Genomic DNA, 23,770 nt, shown 5'->3' on the forward strand with positions numbered 1-23,770 from the left:
GTCAAGTCATTTCTTTTCAGAAAAAAATCATAATGAGACTTCTGGTTGACAAACACTGTCTTGTGAAAACAGAACAGCAAAACTGTTTTTGTTTGACCTCAAACATGAGATGTATTTTTGCTTTCAGTTGTGCAGTTTCTTGTTATTTATGCGCCTGTGTGTTTGCCCAAACTGGGGGTAAAAATGAGCAGTTCAGGTGCGTAAGGAAAGTAGTCGGGGTCAGAGAGACCTGTTACCTGGTTACAGCCGTGGAAACAGTGGTAACCTTGGCAACAAATCCATCCTCCTCTGACAGAGTAGGCTCTGAAAGACAGAGATGAAAAAGAGAGAGAGGGTGAGAAGTGCAGGGATAGTTTCTGTGGATTCAAAAGTTACAAAAAAAGACGAGATTCTGGGTCACAGGAAACAGGAAAAGATCATATTTTAAACAATATTTTTAAAGAAAAAGTTTGTGCTACTAACTGACTGGTGTCTGTGCTGTCAATAAAACTTTTTACATCTTAAGAGATCTAACTCTTTGACACAAGGGGCCAAAATTAAAAACCTTATCTGAGCTAACCTTTTGTTTTTACAATACTTTCCTTAAAAAAAAAAGAAATTTGTCATGTTTTTCCAGTGCCTTTTTACAATATTTAAACAAAAATATAAAATTAACTTCTCTTTATAATATATATATATATATATATATATTTTTTAGTCAGAATAGTTTACTTGAATTTCTTCATCAAGACTTATTCGTTCATCATCATCTTTTTTCCCTTGTTTTCTGATAAAACCATTTTACTGCAGGCATCAAAACAACAACAAAAAAGCGCTGAGAGAAAGTCTAAACTGTTGCTATCCTTTCACCTTATAACTACAAGAGAAACACAAAAAGACAATCTAGTCAAAATAAATTTAGGCAAACTGTAGCTATGAAGTGCGCCGACAGGAGTTTAAGTTGTAAAAACTAAGGACTGATTGAGGTGAACGTTAGAGTGAAACTCCTTTGTGTGTTTTTTATTTTCATTACAGAGAAAAGTTCCTCACACCGATGAACACAAAGATGATTAAACAGCTTGCGTGAAGAGCTCAGTAAATGGTTTAGTCCAACTCTTCCTCTCAACTCAAACAGATTGAGAGGTTATTTTCACAGGTTCAGTCCACAAATCACAACGTGAACTTCTGTTCTGTTTTTAATAAATGCACTAAAGAGTTTTCAACTTGACAAAAAAAAACAAAACCTTGTGATGTTTTAAGGCTGCTTTATTCTCCATGAGAAGTCACAAAGTCGGCTCTCATTTGCGTGGTTACATGATGAAAAACGCATCATTTTGTTCTCGTAGCAGCTTCGTCCGCCGCTTCTCAACACAAGGCCCTGGATGAACTTTTTCACACAGGGCTTTCCAAGTATCGTATGATTGGTCAGAAGCTGTTCTGGGCATGTCTAAGAGGAAAAGCCAGTGAGCTTTAATGGAGTCATTTTGCTTCTGCTGCTCTGCTGAGAAGCAGCTGGATGAGGCTGTTAGAAAATGCAGCCGTCTTTACAACTGTTCTAGCAAAACACATAAACCTATGAACTCTTAGGAATATATCACAGTTATTGTGCATGGAGGACACCGGTAAGACATTGGCAGATCTCTGTGGCTGTGCTGACTGGGAGGAAGTACACTTCAGACACGTTCCCTTCGTTCGCTCATTATTGTGCACCCTCTGTCAGAAACTGTGGTAGTCTCTTAGTAACAAATTTGCATCTATTTAATAAAAATGTCTGGTCATGATAAGAGAAGAAAAAATCTAGACAGTTCCAGGAGAGTGGAGAAGCTGGTGGAAAAAAAACCTGTTTCTAGGTTTCCCAGGAGTTCTGCTCCAAGTGTTGCGTGTGCAAAAAAGAGTATCTAACAACCACGTAACTGCAAGCAGACTTCTTGATTTCTTATGGAGTACAAAACAGCCTTTAGTCTCGCGAGATCGCCTCTAATAGTTACAATCTGATCGGAGCAGGAAAACAGCTCTCACTCTGCAGACTGAAGCGTTCAGAGCTGCCCTCTTCCACAGGGGTCACCAGCTTCATCCTCAAACTCAGCTTCCCATCGCCCTTTTCCACCGCTTCCTCTTCACTGGATGCAACATCGCAGGCAGCCATCGCCACGTCTGCAGAGACATCAGCCACTGCATCTGACTTTTCAGAAAAGGGGGCGATTTCTGCATAAAGGAAAAAAAAGAGAGGAAGCAGTGAAACTCAGCAGCAGATCCTATCTGACATCCATCGGGAAGTTTTCGGGGTGAAAGAACCCACCGATGGGAGTGCTGTGTCTGAGTGTCTGCTTCAGCTGGCTGATCAGAGGCGGCGTGGCACCGACTGCAGGACCAATCAGCTCCCCTTCTTTAGGAAGCGTGAAGTGGAAGGAAATTTCTGTGACATAAAAGCAGGAATCAGGAGATTTTCTTTTGTTGTTGTTCAGCATTACAATAGAAATCAAAATTGTGATTTGACTGTGATTGAACTCCAAGTAAAGAAATATAAGCTGGTTTTAGTGATGAGCTTTCCTAAAACATTTTAGAGGAGTGGGTGTTAAAAGCAGGGTTGTGCAATTAATAGGATTCTTAGTTCTGATCTTTATTTTGGCTCTAAATAATCAGTGAAACAGTAAAATCTACAAACAACGATAATTATTAGAAATATGTTGCCATGTTTCATTTTGCCAGCGTGCTCTTCTTGTCTTGCTGGTATTCAGAATACACAGCATTTAACACCAAGCACTACTTTTATAACAAAATAATTATGACTAAATGACACGTGTGACTTGAGGGAACAACTTTTCAGTAAGTGACTGATTGGGAATGCACTGTGATCAGATCAAAACCAAGGAGAGATGATTTTTTATCGGCTTAAACGAGCTAAAACCAAAAGCATCACAACAATGAACAAGGGCGTTATCTCTTGTAGCAATCTGCTTTAATTTTAAGGTATTTGAAGGAGGATTTCTTTGTAATATTAGTACTTTTAACTAGAGCTGCTCAATTAAGGAAAAAGGTTATATTAAAGATTATTGGATCAATATTTTAATCATAACTATTGAAAACGATTATGTATGGTTTAGAAATATTACATTTATTGCACTTAAAAGTGTTTTTTTTAAAATGGAATTTACCTTTAAAACAATTTAATTATTTATTAAAATGTACATTACTGTAAAAAATAAACAAATAAAATTAGCAATATAGTGTACAGCAACTATACAGTAGGGCTCCACATTTAATCTTATAACAATACTTTTTCACCTAAAAAGTGTCTTATACAACATTTTCAAAAAGGGCTCTGCTTAAATGTTAACTTGATTATTAGTTTAGATCTTTTGATGTGGGATTCTGTGGAAAGATAACTTAAACAAAACTTTAAATATCATCCTAGTCATCCTCCTCTGTCCTCTGTCCTCACTCCAACTACTTTCATGTCCTCTCTAACTGCATCTATATGTCTCCTCTTAGACTTTTTCCTGGCAGCTGCATCTCTAACATCCTTCTACCCACTGTCCCTCCTCTGCACATGTCCAAACCCTCTCAGTCTGGCCTCTAACTTTATCTCCCAGTCATTCAACCTGTGCTGTACCTGTATTTTTACTAAAGTGTGTTTTTTTTTCAATAATCTATCTGAGTCCAAGGACTCCAAAGCACTTTACACTACATTCATTCATTCACTCATTCATCCTCACATTCACACACTGATGGCGTTAAGCTACATTGTAGCGACAGCTGCCCTGGAGAAGACTGACAGAAGTGAGGCTGCCATTACACAAGCACCACCGAGCCCTCTGATAGGTGAAGTGTCTTACCCCAGGACACAACAGCTAACAGAGCAGGGGTTTGAACCAGCAACCCTCCGGTTACAGGACAAACTGCTGCCAGGCTGAAAAACATAAAAAAAAAAAACTGGGACTCATTTAGCTAGCCATTACCCTAGTCTGGATGAAGACTTTTGCCTCTTTGTCCACAATTCATGCTCTGTGACTGATGCCACTAACTATTGATAACTATTTGACAGAACATCACTTCAAAGTTGACTGGACTATCCTTTTATTGGTTTAAAAAACAAACACTTTGCAGACTGTGCATAAACTGTTTACCTCCGGAGCTTTCACTCAGGCTCTTGTCTTTGAAGCCCTCTGGTTCATGCTCCACCTTCTCCACCTGGGACAGCCCATCGAGAGCTGCGTCCGCTTCTTTCTCCTCAGTTTGGGATTTGTGGCCGTTAGCAGAGACCGGTGGCTTGCCTATGATTGGCTGGGAGTGGTCTGTTTTAGTCTGTGGGGTGACATCCTTCTCGCTGTCTGTTACGACGACGACGCTGTCCTGAGTCGGGTCTTGGCTGTCCTCGTCTTCCATGGGTTCAGGAGACAGCAGCTGGCTCTGGGAGAGGACCAGAGCAATTCCTGAAGCTCCACCTGTGTTTTCCTGCTCCATCACTTCCTCGTCTTCCTCATCCCCCTGCTCACACTTGTCCATCCTGTCTTTCAGTGCAGGACTACCACTAACTGCTTCCTGTTGATGTCCTGTAGGCTGACTCTTTGCTGGTTCTCCTCTCGAGCCTTCAGACCTCACAACAGCCTCAGCAGTCTGAGAAGTCACTGGCTGTGAGGGCAAACTGCAGGGTGTGGTGTCAGTGGGAGTTTCTGGCACACAGCTGTTAGCAGTCGGATCAGAGGAGGAACTGTCACTGCTTCTCACATCTTTTACATTCGCGTTTTGTCCATTCAGAGGAGTTTCTGCCTTTTTGTGCCCGTCAGAACTCTGACCCGACTGTTCGGTTCTGCTGCGTTCGCTCTGCTGCTTTAGTGTTTCAGCAGAGGTGGACGCCTTGGAACCCGTGGCAGTTTGTGACTCTGAGGAAACAGCGTCACTCGCGTTTGTCTGAGCATGACGTGAAGTCACGGAGTCGCTGACGTCGACAGCAGGCGGATCCCCGAACTCTTCGATCTGTGTGGCCTGGCTGTCCTCCTCGATCCGCTCTGGGCTCTTCGGATGTGGCTTACAGGGATTACAGCTGTCTGCGTTCACAGACAGCTGTAGCGGAGAGGTGAACAGAGTTGACTCCTGCTGCTGAAACTGTGGCTGACAAGGCACTGATGCCGATTTCTTATCCGACGGCTGTGCAGATTCCTGGCTCTGTGTTGGGACAAACACATCCTGAGAAAACAGACAAGAAACATCAGGAACTGAAACTGAAACTGTGGGTCACATTCCTTATGAATAACTGCATTTATTACATTAATGTATTTGCCTGTGTCTGTGTTCATTTGTCTGTCTGTTAGCAAAATATCTCATGAACCACTGGATGGATTTGAATAAAGCTCTGAAGAAGTAATTGCTAGATACACATCTACACCTGATTAACATCTGAAGTCAAAGTCAATTCAGCTTAAGATGGCCACCACAGCTAGGCAACCTGAGCTACAACTCAGATAACTTTACACATTTTGAGCTCAAATATGGTGTGGTAGTAGCTGAGAGTTATCTAAAACATATACACTGACTACTAACTGATTGGTCAAGATCTGTTTTTACATTTTTTCCATTAATTTTTAGAGTCGACTCTGTCTATTTTAGTTTAAAACTAACTTTTGGCATAAAAGGCAGAGGTGTACTTTCAAGGAATGCTAGGCCTTAAATTTATAAAATGTATTAGTGAAGTGAATCTACAAAAATGTGTTCAGTGTGTTAAATATTGTGTAAGAAAAATGATATGAGTCTACTGGAGATCTCCCACAGGCCACACATTTTTCCAGCTGGTAAAAATATTAATAGAACTAGAGTTGAAAAGTTTTAGCTGCTGGAGTTAGCAGTGTGACCAAAAAGTACAGGTGCTATTTATTTATTTTACTTTCTATTATTCATTACATTTTTAATAATAAAATGTAGAAGGTCTAAAATGAGAAAAGTATCTTTTTAATATGGGGTTTCTACACAGTTTACATTTCAAAATTCCAAACTTCCCATGGTGTTGTTTTTCTTTTCGGCTGCGTCTTTCTTCAAGGTTGCCACTGTAAGTTAAACTGCACGACAGAACTGGCAATTATTTGACGTCGGATACCTTTCCTGACGTTACCTGGACTTGAAACCTGCAGCCTCAGGATTAGGAGGCCGCGGCACTGACCACCGAGCTACTTTCAGACTCTGATTTGAGGTTATTTTAATTTGGGGGCATTTTGTATGTCTAAACACAAACGTATCCTGTAAATTTACAGCACAAAGGGCAGGTTAATTTTTTTATGCTTTTTAAAATAATAATCTATGAATACATTTAAAAGAATAGATTGCCCAAAGGTAGATTACTTCTGGAAAAAAATAAATATTTCACAATCTAATCTTTTCTTGAACATTTTCCCCTTAACAAGCTTGTGGTCTTAATGGTATATTTTCATTAAAACATGATCATTCTATAGATTCTTGTTGTCATTTAGAGTAAAATAAAAATCGACGTATGATGATAAACTGTTTACCTGTTCTTGTGTCAATTTGTATTTCATTAAATCAGTCATAACATTTTTTAAAAACTTAGATTAACAAGATGCTATACCGTTGAATAAGACAACCGGCAGGTGACCTACACTGAAGTTGTATTTATTTTGAGACTTAAACTCATCTTCCCATCTTGAACTGATGGATGGACAAGATGAGAAGTCACAGAATTTGTAATATGTGCTTTATTTATGTTCTGTAGCCCTAAACTTGATAAATACGAAGCACATACATGTGACAACTCAGGCTGGGATGGTACAGACAGAGTTCGGTCCAACACCAGGCCAGAGGAGTTCTGGGACACGGAAGCAGAGGTAGGTGGGTGTGGCTTCGAGGCAGCCTCAGTTTCCATTGGCTCTTCCTTTTCCCTCGCTCGGTCATCTGAGGGGAGCGAAGTGTCCATCGGTTCATCTGCACCAGACAAAGAAAATTAATTTGGGCTATTTTTGACCAGCCGAGCAGCTCTTTAAATTTAAATTTAATCCCTGACTAAGTCACTTACCACGTTCATTTTCTGCTTCGGTTGGTGAGCTCGAAACAATTAACGCAGTGTGGGGGAAGCTGTCTGGGGTGGGGGCGACATAATCAACGGAGCTCCTAAAACAACAAGCAAACATTAGGGCATCATTGTGCTTCAGGTTGTTTGCCACTCTCAGAACAGAAAGCATAAAAATAAAACGGGACTTACTGGGACAAACTTTCCTGCACCAGTGTTCCCTGTCCAGACAGATGCAGCAGGTGGAGGGTGTGGGACGGTGTCGGGGTGGGGTGACCCCGCTGCTCTGGCTCAGATACGGTGCTGTCAACTGCAGGGAAGTGTTAGAGCAAGAAATGAAGCATTTAAGTTTCAAAAAAGAGCAGACCGTTCCGTGTTGGTGGTGTAGATTCTCAAACATCCAGGACATGGCAAATCCGAAAACAACAACAACAAAGCAATCAGACTTCTGTTCTGGTGTAGAAGACATTTTGCTTTACATCCAGGAAGCTTCCTCCGTTCAAAACTGAAGTGTGGCGTTCCAAGCTTTATGCCTGCCTGCTGTGACAGCAGAGAATAAACTGGGATCGCTGTCCTGTCTTTTATGTACCGTACATAAATTCCTCTTAGGTTATCAGGTTGTTTAATAATTTTAAAATTTCTTCCAGGGTTCACAAAAAACTTAACCCGTTTTAAATGTATTTAGTATTCTTGGTACTAATACTCTTACTATTTTCTTACCGTATGTTCTGAAAAATGGTGCATGCATGTATTCAGCCACCAAAACTCCACACTTGGTGTTGCCACTTTTTGCATCAGGTCTCTTCAGCTCTGTCTCCATAAACTTGATCCATCTAATCTGGACTTCCTGTCAGTCTTCGTGACCAAACTGCTGCAGCTCCTTCAGGTTTGATAGGTGCTGCTTGTGTTCAACAATCTTTAAATCAAACCAGATTCTCAGTTGGATTTGGGCAGCCCAGTGGCTTAGTGGTTAGCACTGTTGTCTTTCAACGAGAAAGTCCTGCGTTCAAGCCTGGGGTCTGTCTGTGTGAAGTTTGCATGTTCTTCTAGTGTTTGTGTGGTTTCTTTTTCCAAGTACTCCAGTTTCCTTCCACAGTCCAAAAACAGGCATGTTTAGGCAGCCTTCAGGCCCAGATCTACTTTGAAAAAGAGATCTGCGATTTCAACATGACTTGCCTGGGTAAATACAGGTAATTGGACTTTGACTGAACCATTCAGGACCATTATCTGGTTCTCCTTAATCCAGTGTATTTAAGGTCACTGTCCTGCTGGAAGGTGGACCTCTGTCCCAGTCTCAGATCTCCAACAGGTTTCTCTCAAAAATTGTTTTTGTATTTTGCTTCATCTATCTTTGTTTTAACTTTGACCAGTTTCCCAGACCCTGCTGAATGAAATAAATCCACACAGCATGATGCTGCCACCACCATGCTTCACTGTAGGGATGGAGATCTCATGATGAGGTTCTTCAAGCCGTGTTTTTTTCCTGTGCAGAGAGTTCCTTTGTCTTTGCGCTGTCTCTTGCGTGGAAGTAGCCTGTACTACTTAAGCTACATTCACACTGCAGGTCTTAATGCTTAATTCAGATGTTTTTGCAGAAATCCAATTTTTTGCATGGTTATATCACATTATAATCCAAACGTGACCACAGCCAGACTCCAATGTGAACAGTCCACGGTCCTGAAGTGACCCGCATGTGCAGCAGAAGACGTGATATCACACGCAGCACACTGCATTAATGCAAGGAAATATGGATGCTATGCATGTCAGCGTGTGTGCTTCTGTTCTGGTTGTTTCATCAACAGTGTCTACCATGCTTGTTTCATTTAATGTTTATCTGAGTAGGCTTCCAGCCCACTCTGCCGTAACATCAGTCACACTTCAGTGACATAAAAGTCAGATGAAATCAAAAACTATTAATATAGAAAGACCTCAGAGTGGAATCCAAAAGCTTAAGTTGCATTAGATATGGATCCAATTTTGGACGACATTTAAAAGTGGCCTAGGTCTGATTTGGGGGGAAAAAAAAAACATTTATGTTGAGACTGTCAGGAAAAAAACAATCAGATATGGGTCACATATGTAAAAATAAAAAAAGGCTCATTTGGGACCCCTTTTGCCTGCAGTGTGAAAGTAGCCTTAGAGGTGTTGCGCTGTTATTGAGTCTGGGGGATATTAGAACAGGTATATAGATACTAAAATCATTTGACATTTAAATCATTCACAGGTGGATCTCAATTAACAAATTATGTGGCTTCGGAAAGCAATGGCTGGTCTTCAAATAAAGAGGGTGAATACATATGCACGCACCACTTTTCAGTTTTACATTTCCCCATTCAGCTTCATTAATCTAAAGTATTTTTGTAAAATTATTGTTTTTAATTGAAATTTTGAAAATCAACTAAACTCCAGGTTAAAAATGTTTCACACAGAGAACTGTTGGTTCCTGAAAGCACCACGAACTTACCAGACTTATCAGCATCAAACAGGTCCTCTTGTGAGGACAGGACCTCACAGTCCTGGTGGTCCTGCTCTGCGGAGGACTGGAGGTTCTGAGAGTGCAGCAGAACCTGGACATTTAGTTGGCGGCCTGGCTGACCCAGAGACTCAGAGGAGCTGCTGGAGCTCACCTCAGACCTGGAAAAGAAAAGCAAAACCAGTTTGAGATTGTAAGCTTACATTCCGAGTGAACGCAGACCTCTAGGTGCTCCGCTGAGATGTACCTCGCTGCTTTGTGGTCCTGACTCTTCGAAGTTCTGGAGCTGATGTTCTGCTCTGCTGGTACGACAAAAAAAACTGATTCTTTAATATCAATATGAACATCCCAGTCAGATTAACTTTCACAGATTCCTGCTTGGCCTCATACAATAGTAATAAAAACTGAGTTCTTATCTAGTGGTATAAAATGTGAGTGTGTTTACAGCTGTGAGAAGCACAACTGTCTGCAGACTTTTAAACACGGAGATCATTACTTTTGCAAGAATCAAACAGCAAGAAGAAATAAAAACAAACCTAATTTTCTTTGCCTCTCACTGTCTGACTGAAGAGCAATGTCTTCATTTGCCTGAAGGTCCTGACTCTGAGAAAGCTCCAGAAACCCAAACTGAGAGGTTCCCCCTACAGTACACACATAATGCAATTTATTTCTATGAAAACATTTTACAAGCAGATATTCTTCTTCCAAGGTCGACACACCTTCAGACTGAATGCAGTTTGTTGTAGAATCAGCTCCAGGATCCATTTCAGAATCATCTGCTGCACACCTAAAAGGTCAAATAAAAACCCTACATCACAAACAAAATTCATCTAAAACAACTTTCTGAAAAGCTACATAAGAAAAAGGTCAAATAACCTAATAAATAAGTAAGTAGACAAGACAAAAAGAGCAAGAGCTACAGCTGCAGCTCAGAGGTTTACATCTGCTCATCATGGGTATGAGTGTCATTAATTTAGGTCTTAATGATTGACTTAAACCATTATTTTGTCCAGGCATACAACTTCAATGATTTTTGTATCCATCATCAAGCTTCTGGCATAATTCTGACTGAATATCTGACCACGCTTCTTGTCAGTATTAGTCGAGTTTGTTTAAAATGGTTGGTTTCCTTTGCTCGGACCTTAGTTTTAAACAGGGATGCTCCAGTACCAATACCAGTATCAGGTATTGGTTCAATACCATGTGCGTGTACTCGTAATTCTAAAATGTCCTGGTTGCACTTCGTGGGAACGTGATATTCACCTGTCAGTTAAGCAGTCAGGTGGTAAAAGAGGAGCAATGTCGAGCAGGTGGAGATGAGTGTCTTTTCTTGTAGTTGGCTGTTCTATCCACACTCCTTACCAGGTGGTGGTGGTAATGCACTGTAAAGGTTTTTAATGGTAAATGGTTTGCACTTATATAGCGCTTTATCTAGTCCAAGGACTCCAAAGCGCTTTACACTCCAATCATTCACCCATTCATCCACACATTCACACACTGATGGTGGTAAGCTACATTGTAGCCACAGCTGTCCTGGGGCGGGCTGACAGAAGTGAGGCTTAATATTCCCCAATAAACACCACCAGAAGAAGATGTGGAGGTATTTCAAAGTGAACGGTGATGACAAAAGTAGAGCGGACTCTAAATTATGCTCAGCAAAGTTGTCAGGAGGACAGATGAAATCTACCACTTTTAACACAAGCAATTGGATAAAATATCTGAAAGAACAAAAAACAACATTCGCCAAAGTTCAAAGAATTGGCTGATAGCAGCTGGAAACGGCTACAGGCTCTTGCTGAGCAGAAGATGATCCTGGGAGCATACAAGTGTGACAATAATGAGGGAATCACTGATTCCTGACAATCTCACCATTCACCAATCGGTGCTCTTGGAAAAGATTTGGTGCTTTGGCTCCATTTGAGAATTTAACACAAAAAGTAAGCTCCTGATTTTCCAAATATAATAAGTGTAATGGCATTAATTATTACTTATATCAGTACTCTGGATTGACCAGTACTCAAATCTAAATAGTTGTACTCAGTTTGAAGAAATGTGGTACATGGGGTCATTTTAACCTTTGCCCAGTCAAATGCATCTCACAAAATGTGCTTCAACCTCCTAATGTGTGAGCTTTCTTCTAAACAGACAAAAAGAAATACTTAAATTGAGATGATAAACTCACGTTCGTGTACCATTTACTTTCATTTTTGTTTATGTGAATTATCTAAATGCAAATGAACAGAAAAAGCAGCAACAGAAACCAAGCTGGTTTTTGTCACAGTGCACAGACCTTTTCCTGTTTGGAGGGGCGCAGATGTTTATAACTTGACTCTCTTCCTGTAGTGGTGAGTTGGGGTCAGCTGGAGATGCAATACCTGTACAAAACAACAGCAACTTTTTGGCTTTTTTTTCAGGACTTGAGGAACACTGGAAGGAGCTCTTGTGTGTAAATGCACGAGATTCGAAACGCTCGGACCTGGTTCAGTCTGGTTGTTGCTCTCTGATTGGCTGTCAGTCTGAGAGAATCTGCTGCCTCGTGGTGACGATATCAGCTCCTGAAGAGAAAAAACAAAATTCTACAAATAAACTTAAATCTCATCCAGTGAGTGACAATGCTTCGACTATCACCGTGAATCATCACTGTGAGTGTTACAGTCATGTTTGGTTCGATTTCAACGTTTTAACTGAGCTTTCCTCCTAGAATATGATGCTTCACCACTGTCCTTCCACGTTGCAATACTGTGTTAACCCAAATTCAACAAGTGCACTCATCTCCTTGGTTTTTATTTAGTGAATCAATACTTGGGTCCTTCTGAAACAGATCATCTTCTCTACAGATTGTTTCTGAAAAACTTCTCATCAGTTTGGGTTAAAAAAACTTAATGCCACTTGGCACATATTTAAAATGGAAAGCTTAGACCTACTCGTTAGTTTAAATCTGTGTTGGTTTATTTTCTCTTTCTTGCCATATTGTGTACGTCTTTGATTTCTTATCAGCAGGACTTTAACCTCTGTATTTCTCCCCAACCACTCAACTTTTATTCGTTCAGTGCTTCATAATCTGGATTACCATCAACTCTAATCTCCAATTCCCAGGTGAGGTTCCCGGGACGACCGGTTTGCATCTTACCAGCACTGGGCTGCGGGCGGTGGGCTGCAGGCTGGACAGGCGGCGGGCCAGCAGCGCTCGGTAGCTGCTCTCCGGATCGTCCTCCAGAGCGACGCTGTCCGGCTGAGAGTCCTCCACTATCAGGCACGGATTCTCCGGCTGAGGCAGGCTGGAGTCCAGTTCACTTCCGCTGGGATCCATGAGGTCGGTCAGGCCGAGGACAGGAGACGGGTTGTTGTTGTTAGCTAACAGAGCAGCAGAGAGACAACGAAGGCGGACATGTGAGCCTACCGCTGGGTATTGTTACCTGCGAGCAGCCGGTGTAGCATGTTAGCTACAAGCTAACGGCTAAAGCTCCGCCCAACAACAAAGAGCGTGTTGCTCCGTTTTTCTTCCCGCTGAAGAACCACTCCAAAGACTTCTTAAAAACCCGGAGGACGGTGCATTTACCAATAAATAAAAGTTGAAATACTGATTCACATAGTTGTTTAAAAATTTATTTAGATTTTTATTTACAGACAGAAACACAACAACTTCAGCTCTCTTCCTCGCGGTAAAAATATAAAAAACGATGTGATTGGTTGAGCCTGGACATACGTCATACTGAAAAGAAGATTGGTTTTATGGCTAAAGGGCTATTTCTAGTTTAATTTATTGGTTAATTTGTATTACCTACGGTTACAATTACATCTTCTGGCAGCTAGTTAACTGTAGTTTATTTTTTATTTTATCCAGCCACAGATCTGTACCACCCATTAGTTTTTTTTTAACTTAAAAAAACATTTTAAACATAAAAAAGCAAAAACTCAAAAGGATGTTTTGTTACCTGCAGCCTGTTGCAAAAAGCAAAAGTTGTCTTTTTGCTTGCACCAACCAAAATTATCAAATATAACGTAATACAGTGGACATGAAATAGTAATAGTATTTCTTTTCCTTTTTATTGTCTGTGTAATCTTGTTGCTGCTGTGACATAAAAATGTTCCTACTGGGAACCAATTAAGTCTTATCTTATCTTGGTTGAGTTTTTTAGACCTGACATTTCTTTTCTTCTCCACTCATCCGCTTTTGCCAAATTTCTTAAGGAGCAATGCTCGATAGCAAAATATGACTCTTTTACCTAAAAGTTGTGCAAACAACCAATGTAAAATTAGTTAATTAATTTTTAAAAAATCTTCAGACAGCCTGAAGAAGCTCTAAAATCTGGATCTTTGAAAGCAAAATGTTTTTAAAAATTAGGCAAGCCTCAGATTTTTGCACATATAAACTGCCTTTACATGTTTTAAAAAGAATTTTTCAATATTTCCAAATAATGTTATTCAGACACACTTTTGTTAGTATGATGGATTTGTTATTCAACATATTTGATATCTCCTCAATTCTTTGAGGAACAGCAATATTTTAGATCTTGCAGTGATCTGTGGTTTTGTTTCTAGACGTTAGGTTTTGGTGGAATGGTTTAGAGTCTTCTTGTGTTTTTAAATGTGAGGACATTTCAAGGTTTTTCATGCTATCCTGTGGAGTTCTGCCACCTGCTAAGATAAATCACATAAAGGAGAGAAATCTGGGCCACTTGGTCCCACAGTGGGATTTCTGAGACCTTCGCAGGTCCCTGTGGGGTTTCAAGGGACTCGAGCAAAATATGTTATATAGATTAACGTTTTCATTAAAAATATCTTCAGCACAGAGTCGCTGAGTTTTGTCAGCACTGATTATATTTAGCTGTTGTTACCTTTAGACCTCCTTCATCAGTGTGGTAAATCATAAAGATGGATCTGATGAAATCTCGAAGTCTTCCTCCCATAAATATGCATCTGGGCCAGTGCAGGTCTATCCACTCTATTCATCATTAGCAGTGTAATATGGCACCGATTACCTTTCCCTGTCTTCTAAAATGTGTGAAAACATTATCCGTGCTGGCATCCTAACTGATGTTAATATCTCCATTCAACATGTGGTAATTTAGAGTTCTTAAAAATGTAGAAAAAAAACTACAAAAAAAAAAAACTGTGCATTTGTAATGAGTTTCGAATACTGTGCCAAAATACAGCTTTTTAAAATATTACCACAACTTTGTCATCAACGTTTGACAGTCTCCGTTTCCATGGAGACACCACGTTCTGGTAACACCGCAGTCAAAGCTCGAGTAGATCACAGAGAAAACCCAGAGCACCCACCATCCGACTGACCTAAGCTGCTGTGAAGGTTAAGGTTTTTAAAATTCACTAAACTGACCTAATCCCCGGCATGATGGTAAACATCTCAGCCGACAGGAGACCTACCTCCTTAACCAGTGGTGGACAGTAACGGAATACATTTACTTGATTACTGTACTTAAGTAAATTTTTTGAGAATCTTTACTTTACTTGAGTATTTTTTGGGGGGAACTTATAAAAAATAAATATAATAAATATAAATATATAAATTTTGTACTTTTGACTCCACTACATTTCCAGGAAGCTGGTCGTTACTTTGTGGTAATAGATTCAACCTTAAACCTCTATTCCATAGTGAAAGTGTGAGGAGAATCAAGACTCTCTGGTTTGGTGTGTTTTAAGACAAAAAAATTCTTAATTTTTTTGTGGCATTTTTATGCTGAAGTTCTTTACAGGTGGTGTAGAAGTTGTAGCAGAGTGGTTCTACGCATCAATAAATCAGGTGGTTTCTGAAAGTTACAAGGTTCTGCAAAATTACTCAAGTACTTTTAAATTCATGTACTTTTGAATACTTAAGTATTTTCAAAAGTGAGTACTTCAGTACTTTAACTTGAGTACATTTTTGACCAATCAACTTTTACTTGTAGTCGAGTAAGATTTGGCCATGAGTATCAATACTTTTACTCAAGTACTATAGTTGAGTACTTCGTTCACCACTGTCCTTAACTTAGAATCATCTTTGTCAGAAGACTCTGAAAAGAGTCAAAACAACTCCACCAGGAAAAATCTACAGTTCCATACTAAAGGCCTACATTTACATTTTAGTTGCTGGAGAAGGCTACTCTGAGGACCGCTGGAGGGACTGACAGCATCATTGATGATGGCACCACAACAGTAATCTGTCTGATAAGGACAAGTTCCTGTAGCTGTAGGTGTCTGTAGGTCTGAACATCCTGAGCTGCAGCCCCACAGAGTCTAAAGACAAAATAAATACCAAACAACAAATATATTCATATTATGCAATAAAGCCCCTGAAATCATATTGTTTTGCTCAAAAAAGAATTTATGTTTTGATTTCTCTTTATTTCTCTGAGTTTGTCAGTTTAGGTGGATGGTCATGTTGTCGTACGGTTGTTGTCGTGTCCTACGCTTTCCATTTTTTCAGATAGTGACTTGAACAGAGCTCCATGAGATACTCAAAGCTTGTGATGTTGTTTTGTATTCTAACCCTGCTCTAAACCTCTCAACAACTTTACCCCTGACCTGTCTGGTATGTCCCTTGGTCTTCATGATGCTAATGTTCTGTAACAAACCTCTGAGGCTTACAGAGGAATGGATTTGTACTGAGATTAAAGGTACTCATTGCAATGTCATGAAAGCCAGTAAAAAACAAAAAAGACAAAATTCACAGAATGTTTTGTTTCATTTGATGAAAATTCAAAATTTGCAAGCAACACTTGTAAACAGCTGCCAACTTCTACTTGCGTTTGTTTACCTACAAAAACAGTCAAAATGACTGAAAATAGGTCAACTATGGCAACAACTATGGAAGAGCTGCTTGGGAGGGAGAAATCTGACATTTCTGATCTTATGGTATGCATTTACTGTCAGATTTGTTAAGTAAAGTATAAAAAAGGTTAGGTTGAAATGGTAAACATACCAGTCTATCAAGAATTTAGCTGAATGCTAAACTCTGTCTTTACGGTGCTCTTATATTTCCACCTAAACATCCTCTCTGAGATTTCTGCTTGTCTGATTCCACCAGATTTGTTTACCTATATGACTATGAACAGTAGCGGTGTGTGGATCAGTTCCAATACTGATACCAACTCTGTCTGTTAACAAAATATTTTGTAAATCAATGGAAAGATTTTAATGAAAAATAAGAAAGTAATGATTGGGCACACATCTACAACAAATTAACATTTGGAGTCAATCCAATTTAAGATGACCACAACAACAACTTTAACCAACACAAAAATGGTTATAATTCAGTCAGTTTCGCAGACATTGAGCTAAAATTTAATTTTTAACACTTACTCTGAGCATGACATTGTATGATATCGCATGAGATTTTATTTTCAAGGTTTGACCAAAATGGCTACAACTCTGGTATATTTCGCAACATAACAAAATGTACTTTTTTGTCCATTTTCCTTGAAACTGTCAAATTCCTAAATCTACTTTTCATCTTTTTGATGGTCTTCTAAACCTCAGGGACCTATGATACATGGCTCGGTAATAACTTTGAAAAGACCAGCCTTAGACTTAAACTGGGTTTTGGTGAGGGATGTTCTCTTCAGGACTATGGGGGATGTTTTTGTTTCCTACATGTTGCACTGCCAAAACATGGAGTTTTGCTGCTTGGGTCTTCTGGCAATCAGGGTTTGGGATCTTGTGGTTTTTGCACAGCAGCTGTTAGTTTGGGGCTTGCCTTTCAGTTTGCTGCTTTGTCTGTTTCCCGTTGGCTTGGTGGCCTGGGGATGACAGACATAGGTGTGTGTTTGCCCCGGTGGGCTGCTGGTGGTGCCTTTGACATTTCTTTTGGTCTTAGTTCTCTTTGCACTCGTTGTGCAGTTCATGCATCAATGCATGGGCATTTTTTCTCTTTCTCTCGGATTATTGCGGGTTTATGTTGGTGCCCTTCAAGGTTATTTTTTAGGGGATTCTGTAGTTATAATTGTTATTATTATCAATACAAAATTATGATTACTTGTGCATTATAATCACTGTCACTGCTGCTACAGTTAGTCACTATTTTTGCTTTATTTTCATTATACTGTCATTAATACTGGTTTCAATGCTTTCATTATGACAACTGATATTTCATATTATACAGAGTGTTGTTGTGTAACTACACACTAAAACAACTTCAAAGTAGATCATAACTGGAAAACAATATCTTTATTTTTACAAAAAGAAAAAAAGAACTAATTTTCATTAATTAAGAGAAATGGTACATTCAGTATATGATCCTTTTTTATCAATGCACTTCTTTATTCTCTCTTTCTTTTCTCTTCTCTCTGTTTTTGTTTATTGTATGCTGACAGTGCACTAACATTATAGTCACTATCTGCAATAAAATAAAAAATAAAAAAGGAAAGCCGGCCTGGTCCCTGGACCCCTGTGTTTTAAGATCTTACCAACGCCCCTGTTACAGATTTCATTCAACATTAGTAGAGGTTGTCAGCAAAAATCTGAATAGCTTCATCCTCTTTGTGTTTCATTTCATCTGCAGTTTTTTTAATTATTATTATTATTTTCAGGCTGAAGTCAGCTGAAGGTGTTTATCATGAGCCGGCAGTAGAGGGCCTGGTCAGAGCTCAGGATTCTGACCGGCATTTCATCATGGAAACCCCGAGGAGACATCCTGACCGGCAGTAACGCATCGATGAGCGCCACTTGCGCTCAAATGGCTGGATACGCAGCTCTGAGTGGTTCCTTACTTAATAATAATAATAATAATAATAATAATAATAATAATAATAATAATAATAATAATAATAATAATAATAATAATAATAATGATGAAAGCATGTCTAATTTCCCTCCCCATCAAGGGATGGATGCAGAGTAATTTCCCTCCCCATCAAGGGATGGATGCAGAGGCTCCTGCAGCCTCCGTCACCCACCGAGTTCAGCGTTCATCTCCGCAGACAGCCACATTAAGAAATGCGCAGCCACCTCTAGAGACAATGTGTAATCCGACCCCCCTCTGCGGGACTTTAAAACACACACAACCAATTCGACCTCACCGCGGTGCAAACACAAACAAAGAGCTTTACCTTCGGAGTCAATATGTCTGCTCCTGCCGGGCTTCGGATGCCGAGTCCCGCTGGCTGCGAGAAGAAGGCGTCAAACATCGCTCAGCTCTGCCTTCTGCTTCCTCAGAGTCAGGGTGTGGGACGCATGGCACGTAGAGATGCACGGGCATTTAAAAACCTGGACTCGTGAAATGATTCATTCAGCAAGGCACAACATTAATCAGAGGCAAAAAAAACAAACAAAACAAAACCAAAAACTCGGATTAAATTAGTTTTTACTAATTGTCAATCAAAGTCAAATCTGAGAAGCTTCATTATGTCTGAAGTCTGCTTCATCACAGGGTCAAAGGTTATAGGTTACTGGCCATAGGAAAAGTTTAACAGAAGCAGAACAAAAGTGACTCAGAGCAGGGACACCACCGTGGGGGGTAGAGGCAATGGCCAGCCCCCAGACTGTCCGAGGATGGAAGCAACTAAAATAGAGAAACACTGGAATGGCCACTGACGGCGCTAGGGCGAGATTTTCGGCGTCCATCTTGTGAGGAGCTTTATGGATCACTCTGTGCTGTTTATATAGGCTCTTTCACAAAGCAGTTCAGCGAAAAGCTGATGTTTTGAAAGAGGCCTCTGGCCATTCATGAGTCACTGATGGAGCTGTCCACATCTCACAGAGACGTGAGCTTTCAGAAATGAAGCGAGCATGGTGGAACCAAAAGAGGCATGGAGCAGAACTCAGCTGAGTTGACGTGGAGCACAATGCATTAAATGTGTGACGTTAGTCTCCCTTCTATTGTTTTCAAAACCTGACGAATGCACTGCACTTTAGAGAGGCTCTTAGTGGGTTACAATTTTTTTTCAACTAAATGCAAAGTTGCTGTGCGTCATCATTAATCTTCCCTCAGTAATAAATCTGCTTGTTGTCGTTTAGTCACACAACCAGGTGGTCACACAGACCATCACATTACTGAGCCGCAAAGCCGGCTTACCTTCTCACATGTCGACAGTTTCGGCTCTGTTACTACCTCGTTTTGCAGCACGAGGTAGTGGGTTGGTTTTGAGCTTCCGTGCCGCCTCAGTCCAATCAGACACTAGAAGGTTTCTAAGTCCCAGCTTGAGGTATTTTGTGAAAGACCTTTATGTTGAAGCCACACATTGTTAAGACCTTGTAAGTGTTGTATGTTGTCATCAGTACAAAAAAGCATAATTTGTTTTAAGTTACTTGCATAAACATATATCTTGATTAGTGAAAAACAAGACGAGAGCATTCTTTAATGAGCCTCACAACAAGCCTGGACAAGCCTTATTGGTGACAAAACTCCAACCTCGCACTACTGTGATAAAAGTGCTTTAATCATTCTTACCAGACTCATATATAACAGCACTTTAAGTAATGAAGTACTTGTCTGCTTAGCCTAACCAGAGCTCTGCTAACCAGTGTCTGTAGTTGATTTTGCTTAGACTAATAAAGGCAAGATATAGCAGGAAATATTAAATCACAATTTTTTTACAGTAAAATAACAATTACAATTTTATTACAATTTTTTTTTTACTGTTTTGTAGAGTCCCATGTTTGCCTCCTGCCAGGGGCCAATTCTGTGGGAAGCTTTGAATCTGTCTCAAAGTGGCCCGGTGCTGAACTGGCAACCTGTCCAGGGTGTACCCTCCCTTTGCTGGCGGTCCAGACAGCGAGAGGTGGAGTTTCTTCTATTGAAGTTTTATATTTCAGGTGGTCCTCTTCAAAACATCAGTCATCCGACTCTGGGTTGTTATTTTTGAAGCTGAATAATGTAATTTTGGGTTGGTTTTCACAATTAATTGCAATTTAATTGGAACTGAATCTTTTCACTTACACACTATCCATATTCACACATTTGCTATTCACGTTCCAGTTCCTGTTTCGCATTTAAACTTCCAAAAGATCACAGTAAATGCTGAAGAGACCCTAATAATTTTTTCAGTCTCTTATCCTTAATTTAAAATTAGTGTGCGTATTTAAAGATGTGAGACTCTGAAAACAAGCACATTTTGTGACTTTCTTTTGATTTATGTTAGCTTCAAATCACCTAATTTCCCTTTTAAACTATCAGTTTATTCAGTTTAAGCACTTTTTTTGTCTAGGATTGAGTGAGACTTGTATTAATCTAACAGGTAGGCACAGTAAACACACTCAGAGCTGTTATTAGTGTCAGTGAGACTTGTCCTATATTACAAAATGCAAATGTTGCAAATTCAGTTGTTTAATTCAGTATCTCTGTAGATCACATGATAGTAAACACAAGTTTGCAGCATCTAGACTTGAGAACCGACAGAAAAGCTATCTTTGAACTGTCAAATGAGAATGCTCAGGGATTACTACTGAAAATGAGAGAACACTGCAATAAGAGTCCACCACAGTAATCTGACTTATTCTCATGTTGTTCAGGTGAAGCAATGAAAACATTACAGGACATCAGTGGCCAGCTTTCAGGCTGATGAGAAGGTGGGGCGATGAGAATCTGGAGAGAAAGTTGTAAAGTGGTTAGGTTTTGATCTAAATTATGCAGAAGGTTACTGAGTTGTTCTAAATGTTGGTTGATTGTTTGCTGTTGCTTATTTAGACCTTTGAGAATAGTCTCATGTTGTCCAATGATTATTCTATTGTAACTGAGAGCAGTATGGAACTTTTTGGCTTTAGTGGAACCCTGGATGTTCTTGTGGTTGGATTGTTCTGTCATATTTAATTACTTTTTCTAACAGGGTTTAGTCACTTTGGCCAAAAAGATCTAGAAAAGGAAGTTAGAGGGCTCACTGGTGAGGTGGAAGTGTAATATAATTTCCAATAATATTTTGTTTTAGCACTTATTTGATTCTTTTGTGTTGCAGATCTCAGAGTGAAGGATTTCAGAAGTTCTCAAGATGAGACGAGAAAGCAGACTGGCAGGACGGGCCGAGAGGCTGAGCTGACTTCTCTTTACTTGTGTTTGAAGGAAAAGCAGAACAGAAGTGATAACCAAGGGATTTGTTCTCAAAGGAGGTTCCACAAGGAGTTCAAGGAACATACAGAGGATTCAACAAGGGATTTCTCACAGAGGAGGAGTATCAATGAAGGGTTTCAGGAGAACACTAAGATTACACTAAGAACACTGGGGATTCTGCAAAGGAGCACAGGTAAGAATAAATACAATCTTTCTTTTTTAGCACAGAGGAATTTTGCTTGATGGGTTGAAGTGAGAACAATCACCGTGTGACATTTAACAGTCAAGTGAAGAGTTGTGATTCACCTCAGCCTTAAATACTCATGTAGTCATCAGGTGTCATAAGGACCAGCTGTGATAGGTGCTGTCAGAAATGGCAGCCCTGCCCAGTGGACTCATCCTGAAAATGGTCGGTAATGAGCACAATGAAAATTAAATCTGGACACCAATATCACTGAAGGGGTTAGAACGTTTTTACAACCTTACTTTCAGGAAGACTAGCAGAAATCATTTCCAACAAACAGATGAAACATTTAGTCACATACCAAATGACCCCATATTAGAGGTTTACAGTAGATGTTTCTTTGCTGATCTTCAAAGGGCACATCATCCATCCATCCATCCATCCATCCATCCATCCAGCCAGCCAGACAGACAGACAGACAGACAGACAGACAGACAGACAGACAGACAGACAGACAGACAGACAGACAGACAGACAGACAGACAGACAGACAGACAGCTATTCATTTTCTTTACACGCATTTCCTTTCTGGATCACAGGCAGCTAATACCTATCTTCAGCCATCACTTTGTAAAGCCAGGGAACACCTTGGACAGGTTGCAAGTTCCTGAGAAATGGTACTCCCTTCTGAGGAATATCACCACACTATCTTGTGTTTCTCATCGTTCCCCGGATGTTGCAGGAAAGATGGACACACAAAACATGTCCAGACCAGAGGTGTAATTACAAATCATACATTCATTCAAACATTCAGCTGAATGGAGACAACAACTGACCAACAAGAAACAGCAACATGATCCCAGTTGTGTCTGAGGTGATTCCCCTTTCACCTCCTTTTTATACTATGAACCATGCCCAAGACCAGGGTTTTCTGCACACAAACAGCTGCAGTAGCTTGTTTTTCCGTCTCAAGGATGGCTACTACCTAATCTCACTCACCCCTGTCATGATGTCCTGGAGTCTTCGGCCTCCCTCACCCCACAAACACAACTGTTCTTTGTGATTATTTTATTATAAGCTAAGCGTAACCACATTTTAGCAATCAAATCATTTTAGCAATATCAAAGTTTGTTTATATTTTACAGTTTGAACTGCATTACCATTTAGTACTTACACAAGCTTTAAATGTTTGCATCTTTGTGACCAAATCCCAGCTAAAATGTTTTCTTTTAACTCTCTTGCTAGCATGAAATTTGTAGTCAGTGAATTAGTCAGTAACAGTATTTTACCCGGACTGTTTCTCTGTATTCTTAGCTGTGGATGAGCTGGGACAGTGTCCTGCACAGAACAAAAGAGAACCACAGGTAAGCAAGGGTGGAGCAGTCAGGTAGTGTCCTCACTCACTGCAGCCAAAAGAAACATTTGCATGTTGATGTTGCATGTGATGGCAAAAGGGAGTCACTTTTGAGGAGAAGACAGCTGCAGCTGGAGGCTTGTACTTGAGACACCTTAGGGAAAATTCTGAGAGAGGCAGTCTACTCACCATTACAGACTGATCATACTCCAGCAAGCAACTCAAGGAAAATAACTTTGATATTTAAATCTAAACCATATGTCCAGACTTTTTACTGTGAACTATATATTATCTTCATCTATATAATCAGGAGGGGGGGTCTGTGGGATGAGCTGGGGAAGTGTCTGTGGGTGGGAGTGGAGAGAGTTGGGCTGTGTTATGAACAGGATTAATGGTTTGACAGCTGTCAGTCGAAGTTTGGTGAAGGATGAGGTTCTTAATTTCTTCAGACCGTCAATATGTCACTGGAAACATGACTAGAGGCCTGTCCCCCTGACCTCTGAAGTGAAGAAGTCTTTTGAAAGTCTAGTGGTATTCCACCTCAAATACATCACAGATCCCCTTCTGGACCATCTACAGTTACCCAACAAGTCTATGGATGAATCTGTCAGCATGGCCCTGCTCTATGCTATTCTACGCCAGAATGCTGTTCTTCTGACTTTATTGACATTGTTCTTCAGCTTTGTCACCTCCTCTATCTCCACAGTTAAAAAGAAACTAATTTATTAAACTAAAGAATGAACAAAACAAAAGCTGACATGGCAGCAAAACAAAAAGAAAAACTG

At 40.1% G+C, this 23,770-nt stretch overlaps 1 protein-coding gene across 7 annotated transcripts in view; it reads right to left on the reverse strand.

Moving 5' to 3' along the window:
• The window catches only part of tp53bp1 (tumor protein p53 binding protein, 1), a 41,664-nt gene extending 23,034 nt beyond the window's left edge, over window positions 1-18,630 (reverse strand). For 3 of the 7 annotated variants that reach the window (XM_017438477.3, XM_025002050.2, XM_025002051.2), the window contains exons 1-14: window positions 12,598-13,127; window positions 11,944-12,022; window positions 11,758-11,842; window positions 10,187-10,254; window positions 10,004-10,108; window positions 9,715-9,769; window positions 9,459-9,628; window positions 7,187-7,304; window positions 7,001-7,095; window positions 6,731-6,909; window positions 4,107-5,166; window positions 2,279-2,395; window positions 1,999-2,184; window positions 237-303 (exon numbers count right to left, since the gene is read on the reverse strand). In XM_017438477.3, the coding sequence (XP_017293966.1) occupies window positions 237-303; window positions 1,999-2,184; window positions 2,279-2,395; window positions 4,107-5,166; window positions 6,731-6,909; window positions 7,001-7,095; window positions 7,187-7,304; window positions 9,459-9,628; window positions 9,715-9,769; window positions 10,004-10,108; window positions 10,187-10,254; window positions 11,758-11,842; window positions 11,944-12,022; window positions 12,598-12,777 (2,564 nt within the window). In that variant the 5' untranslated portion in view covers window positions 12,778-13,127. Of the gene's footprint in view, window positions 1-236; window positions 304-1,998; window positions 2,185-2,278; window positions 2,396-4,106; window positions 5,167-6,730; window positions 6,910-7,000; window positions 7,096-7,186; window positions 7,305-9,458; window positions 9,629-9,714; window positions 9,770-10,003; window positions 10,109-10,186; window positions 10,255-11,757; window positions 11,843-11,943; window positions 12,023-12,597; window positions 13,128-18,514 lie in introns of those variants that run through there. The other 4 variants (XM_017438473.3, XM_037979786.1, XM_037979785.1 and 1 more) reach the window with 4 other exon arrangements.
• Window positions 18,631-23,770: the final 5,140 nt, after the last annotated feature.

Source organism: Kryptolebias marmoratus, linkage group LG15, assembly GCF_001649575.2.
Source record: "Kryptolebias marmoratus isolate JLee-2015 linkage group LG15, ASM164957v2, whole genome shotgun sequence".
Classification (NCBI taxonomy): domain Eukaryota; kingdom Metazoa; phylum Chordata; class Actinopteri; order Cyprinodontiformes; family Rivulidae; genus Kryptolebias; species Kryptolebias marmoratus.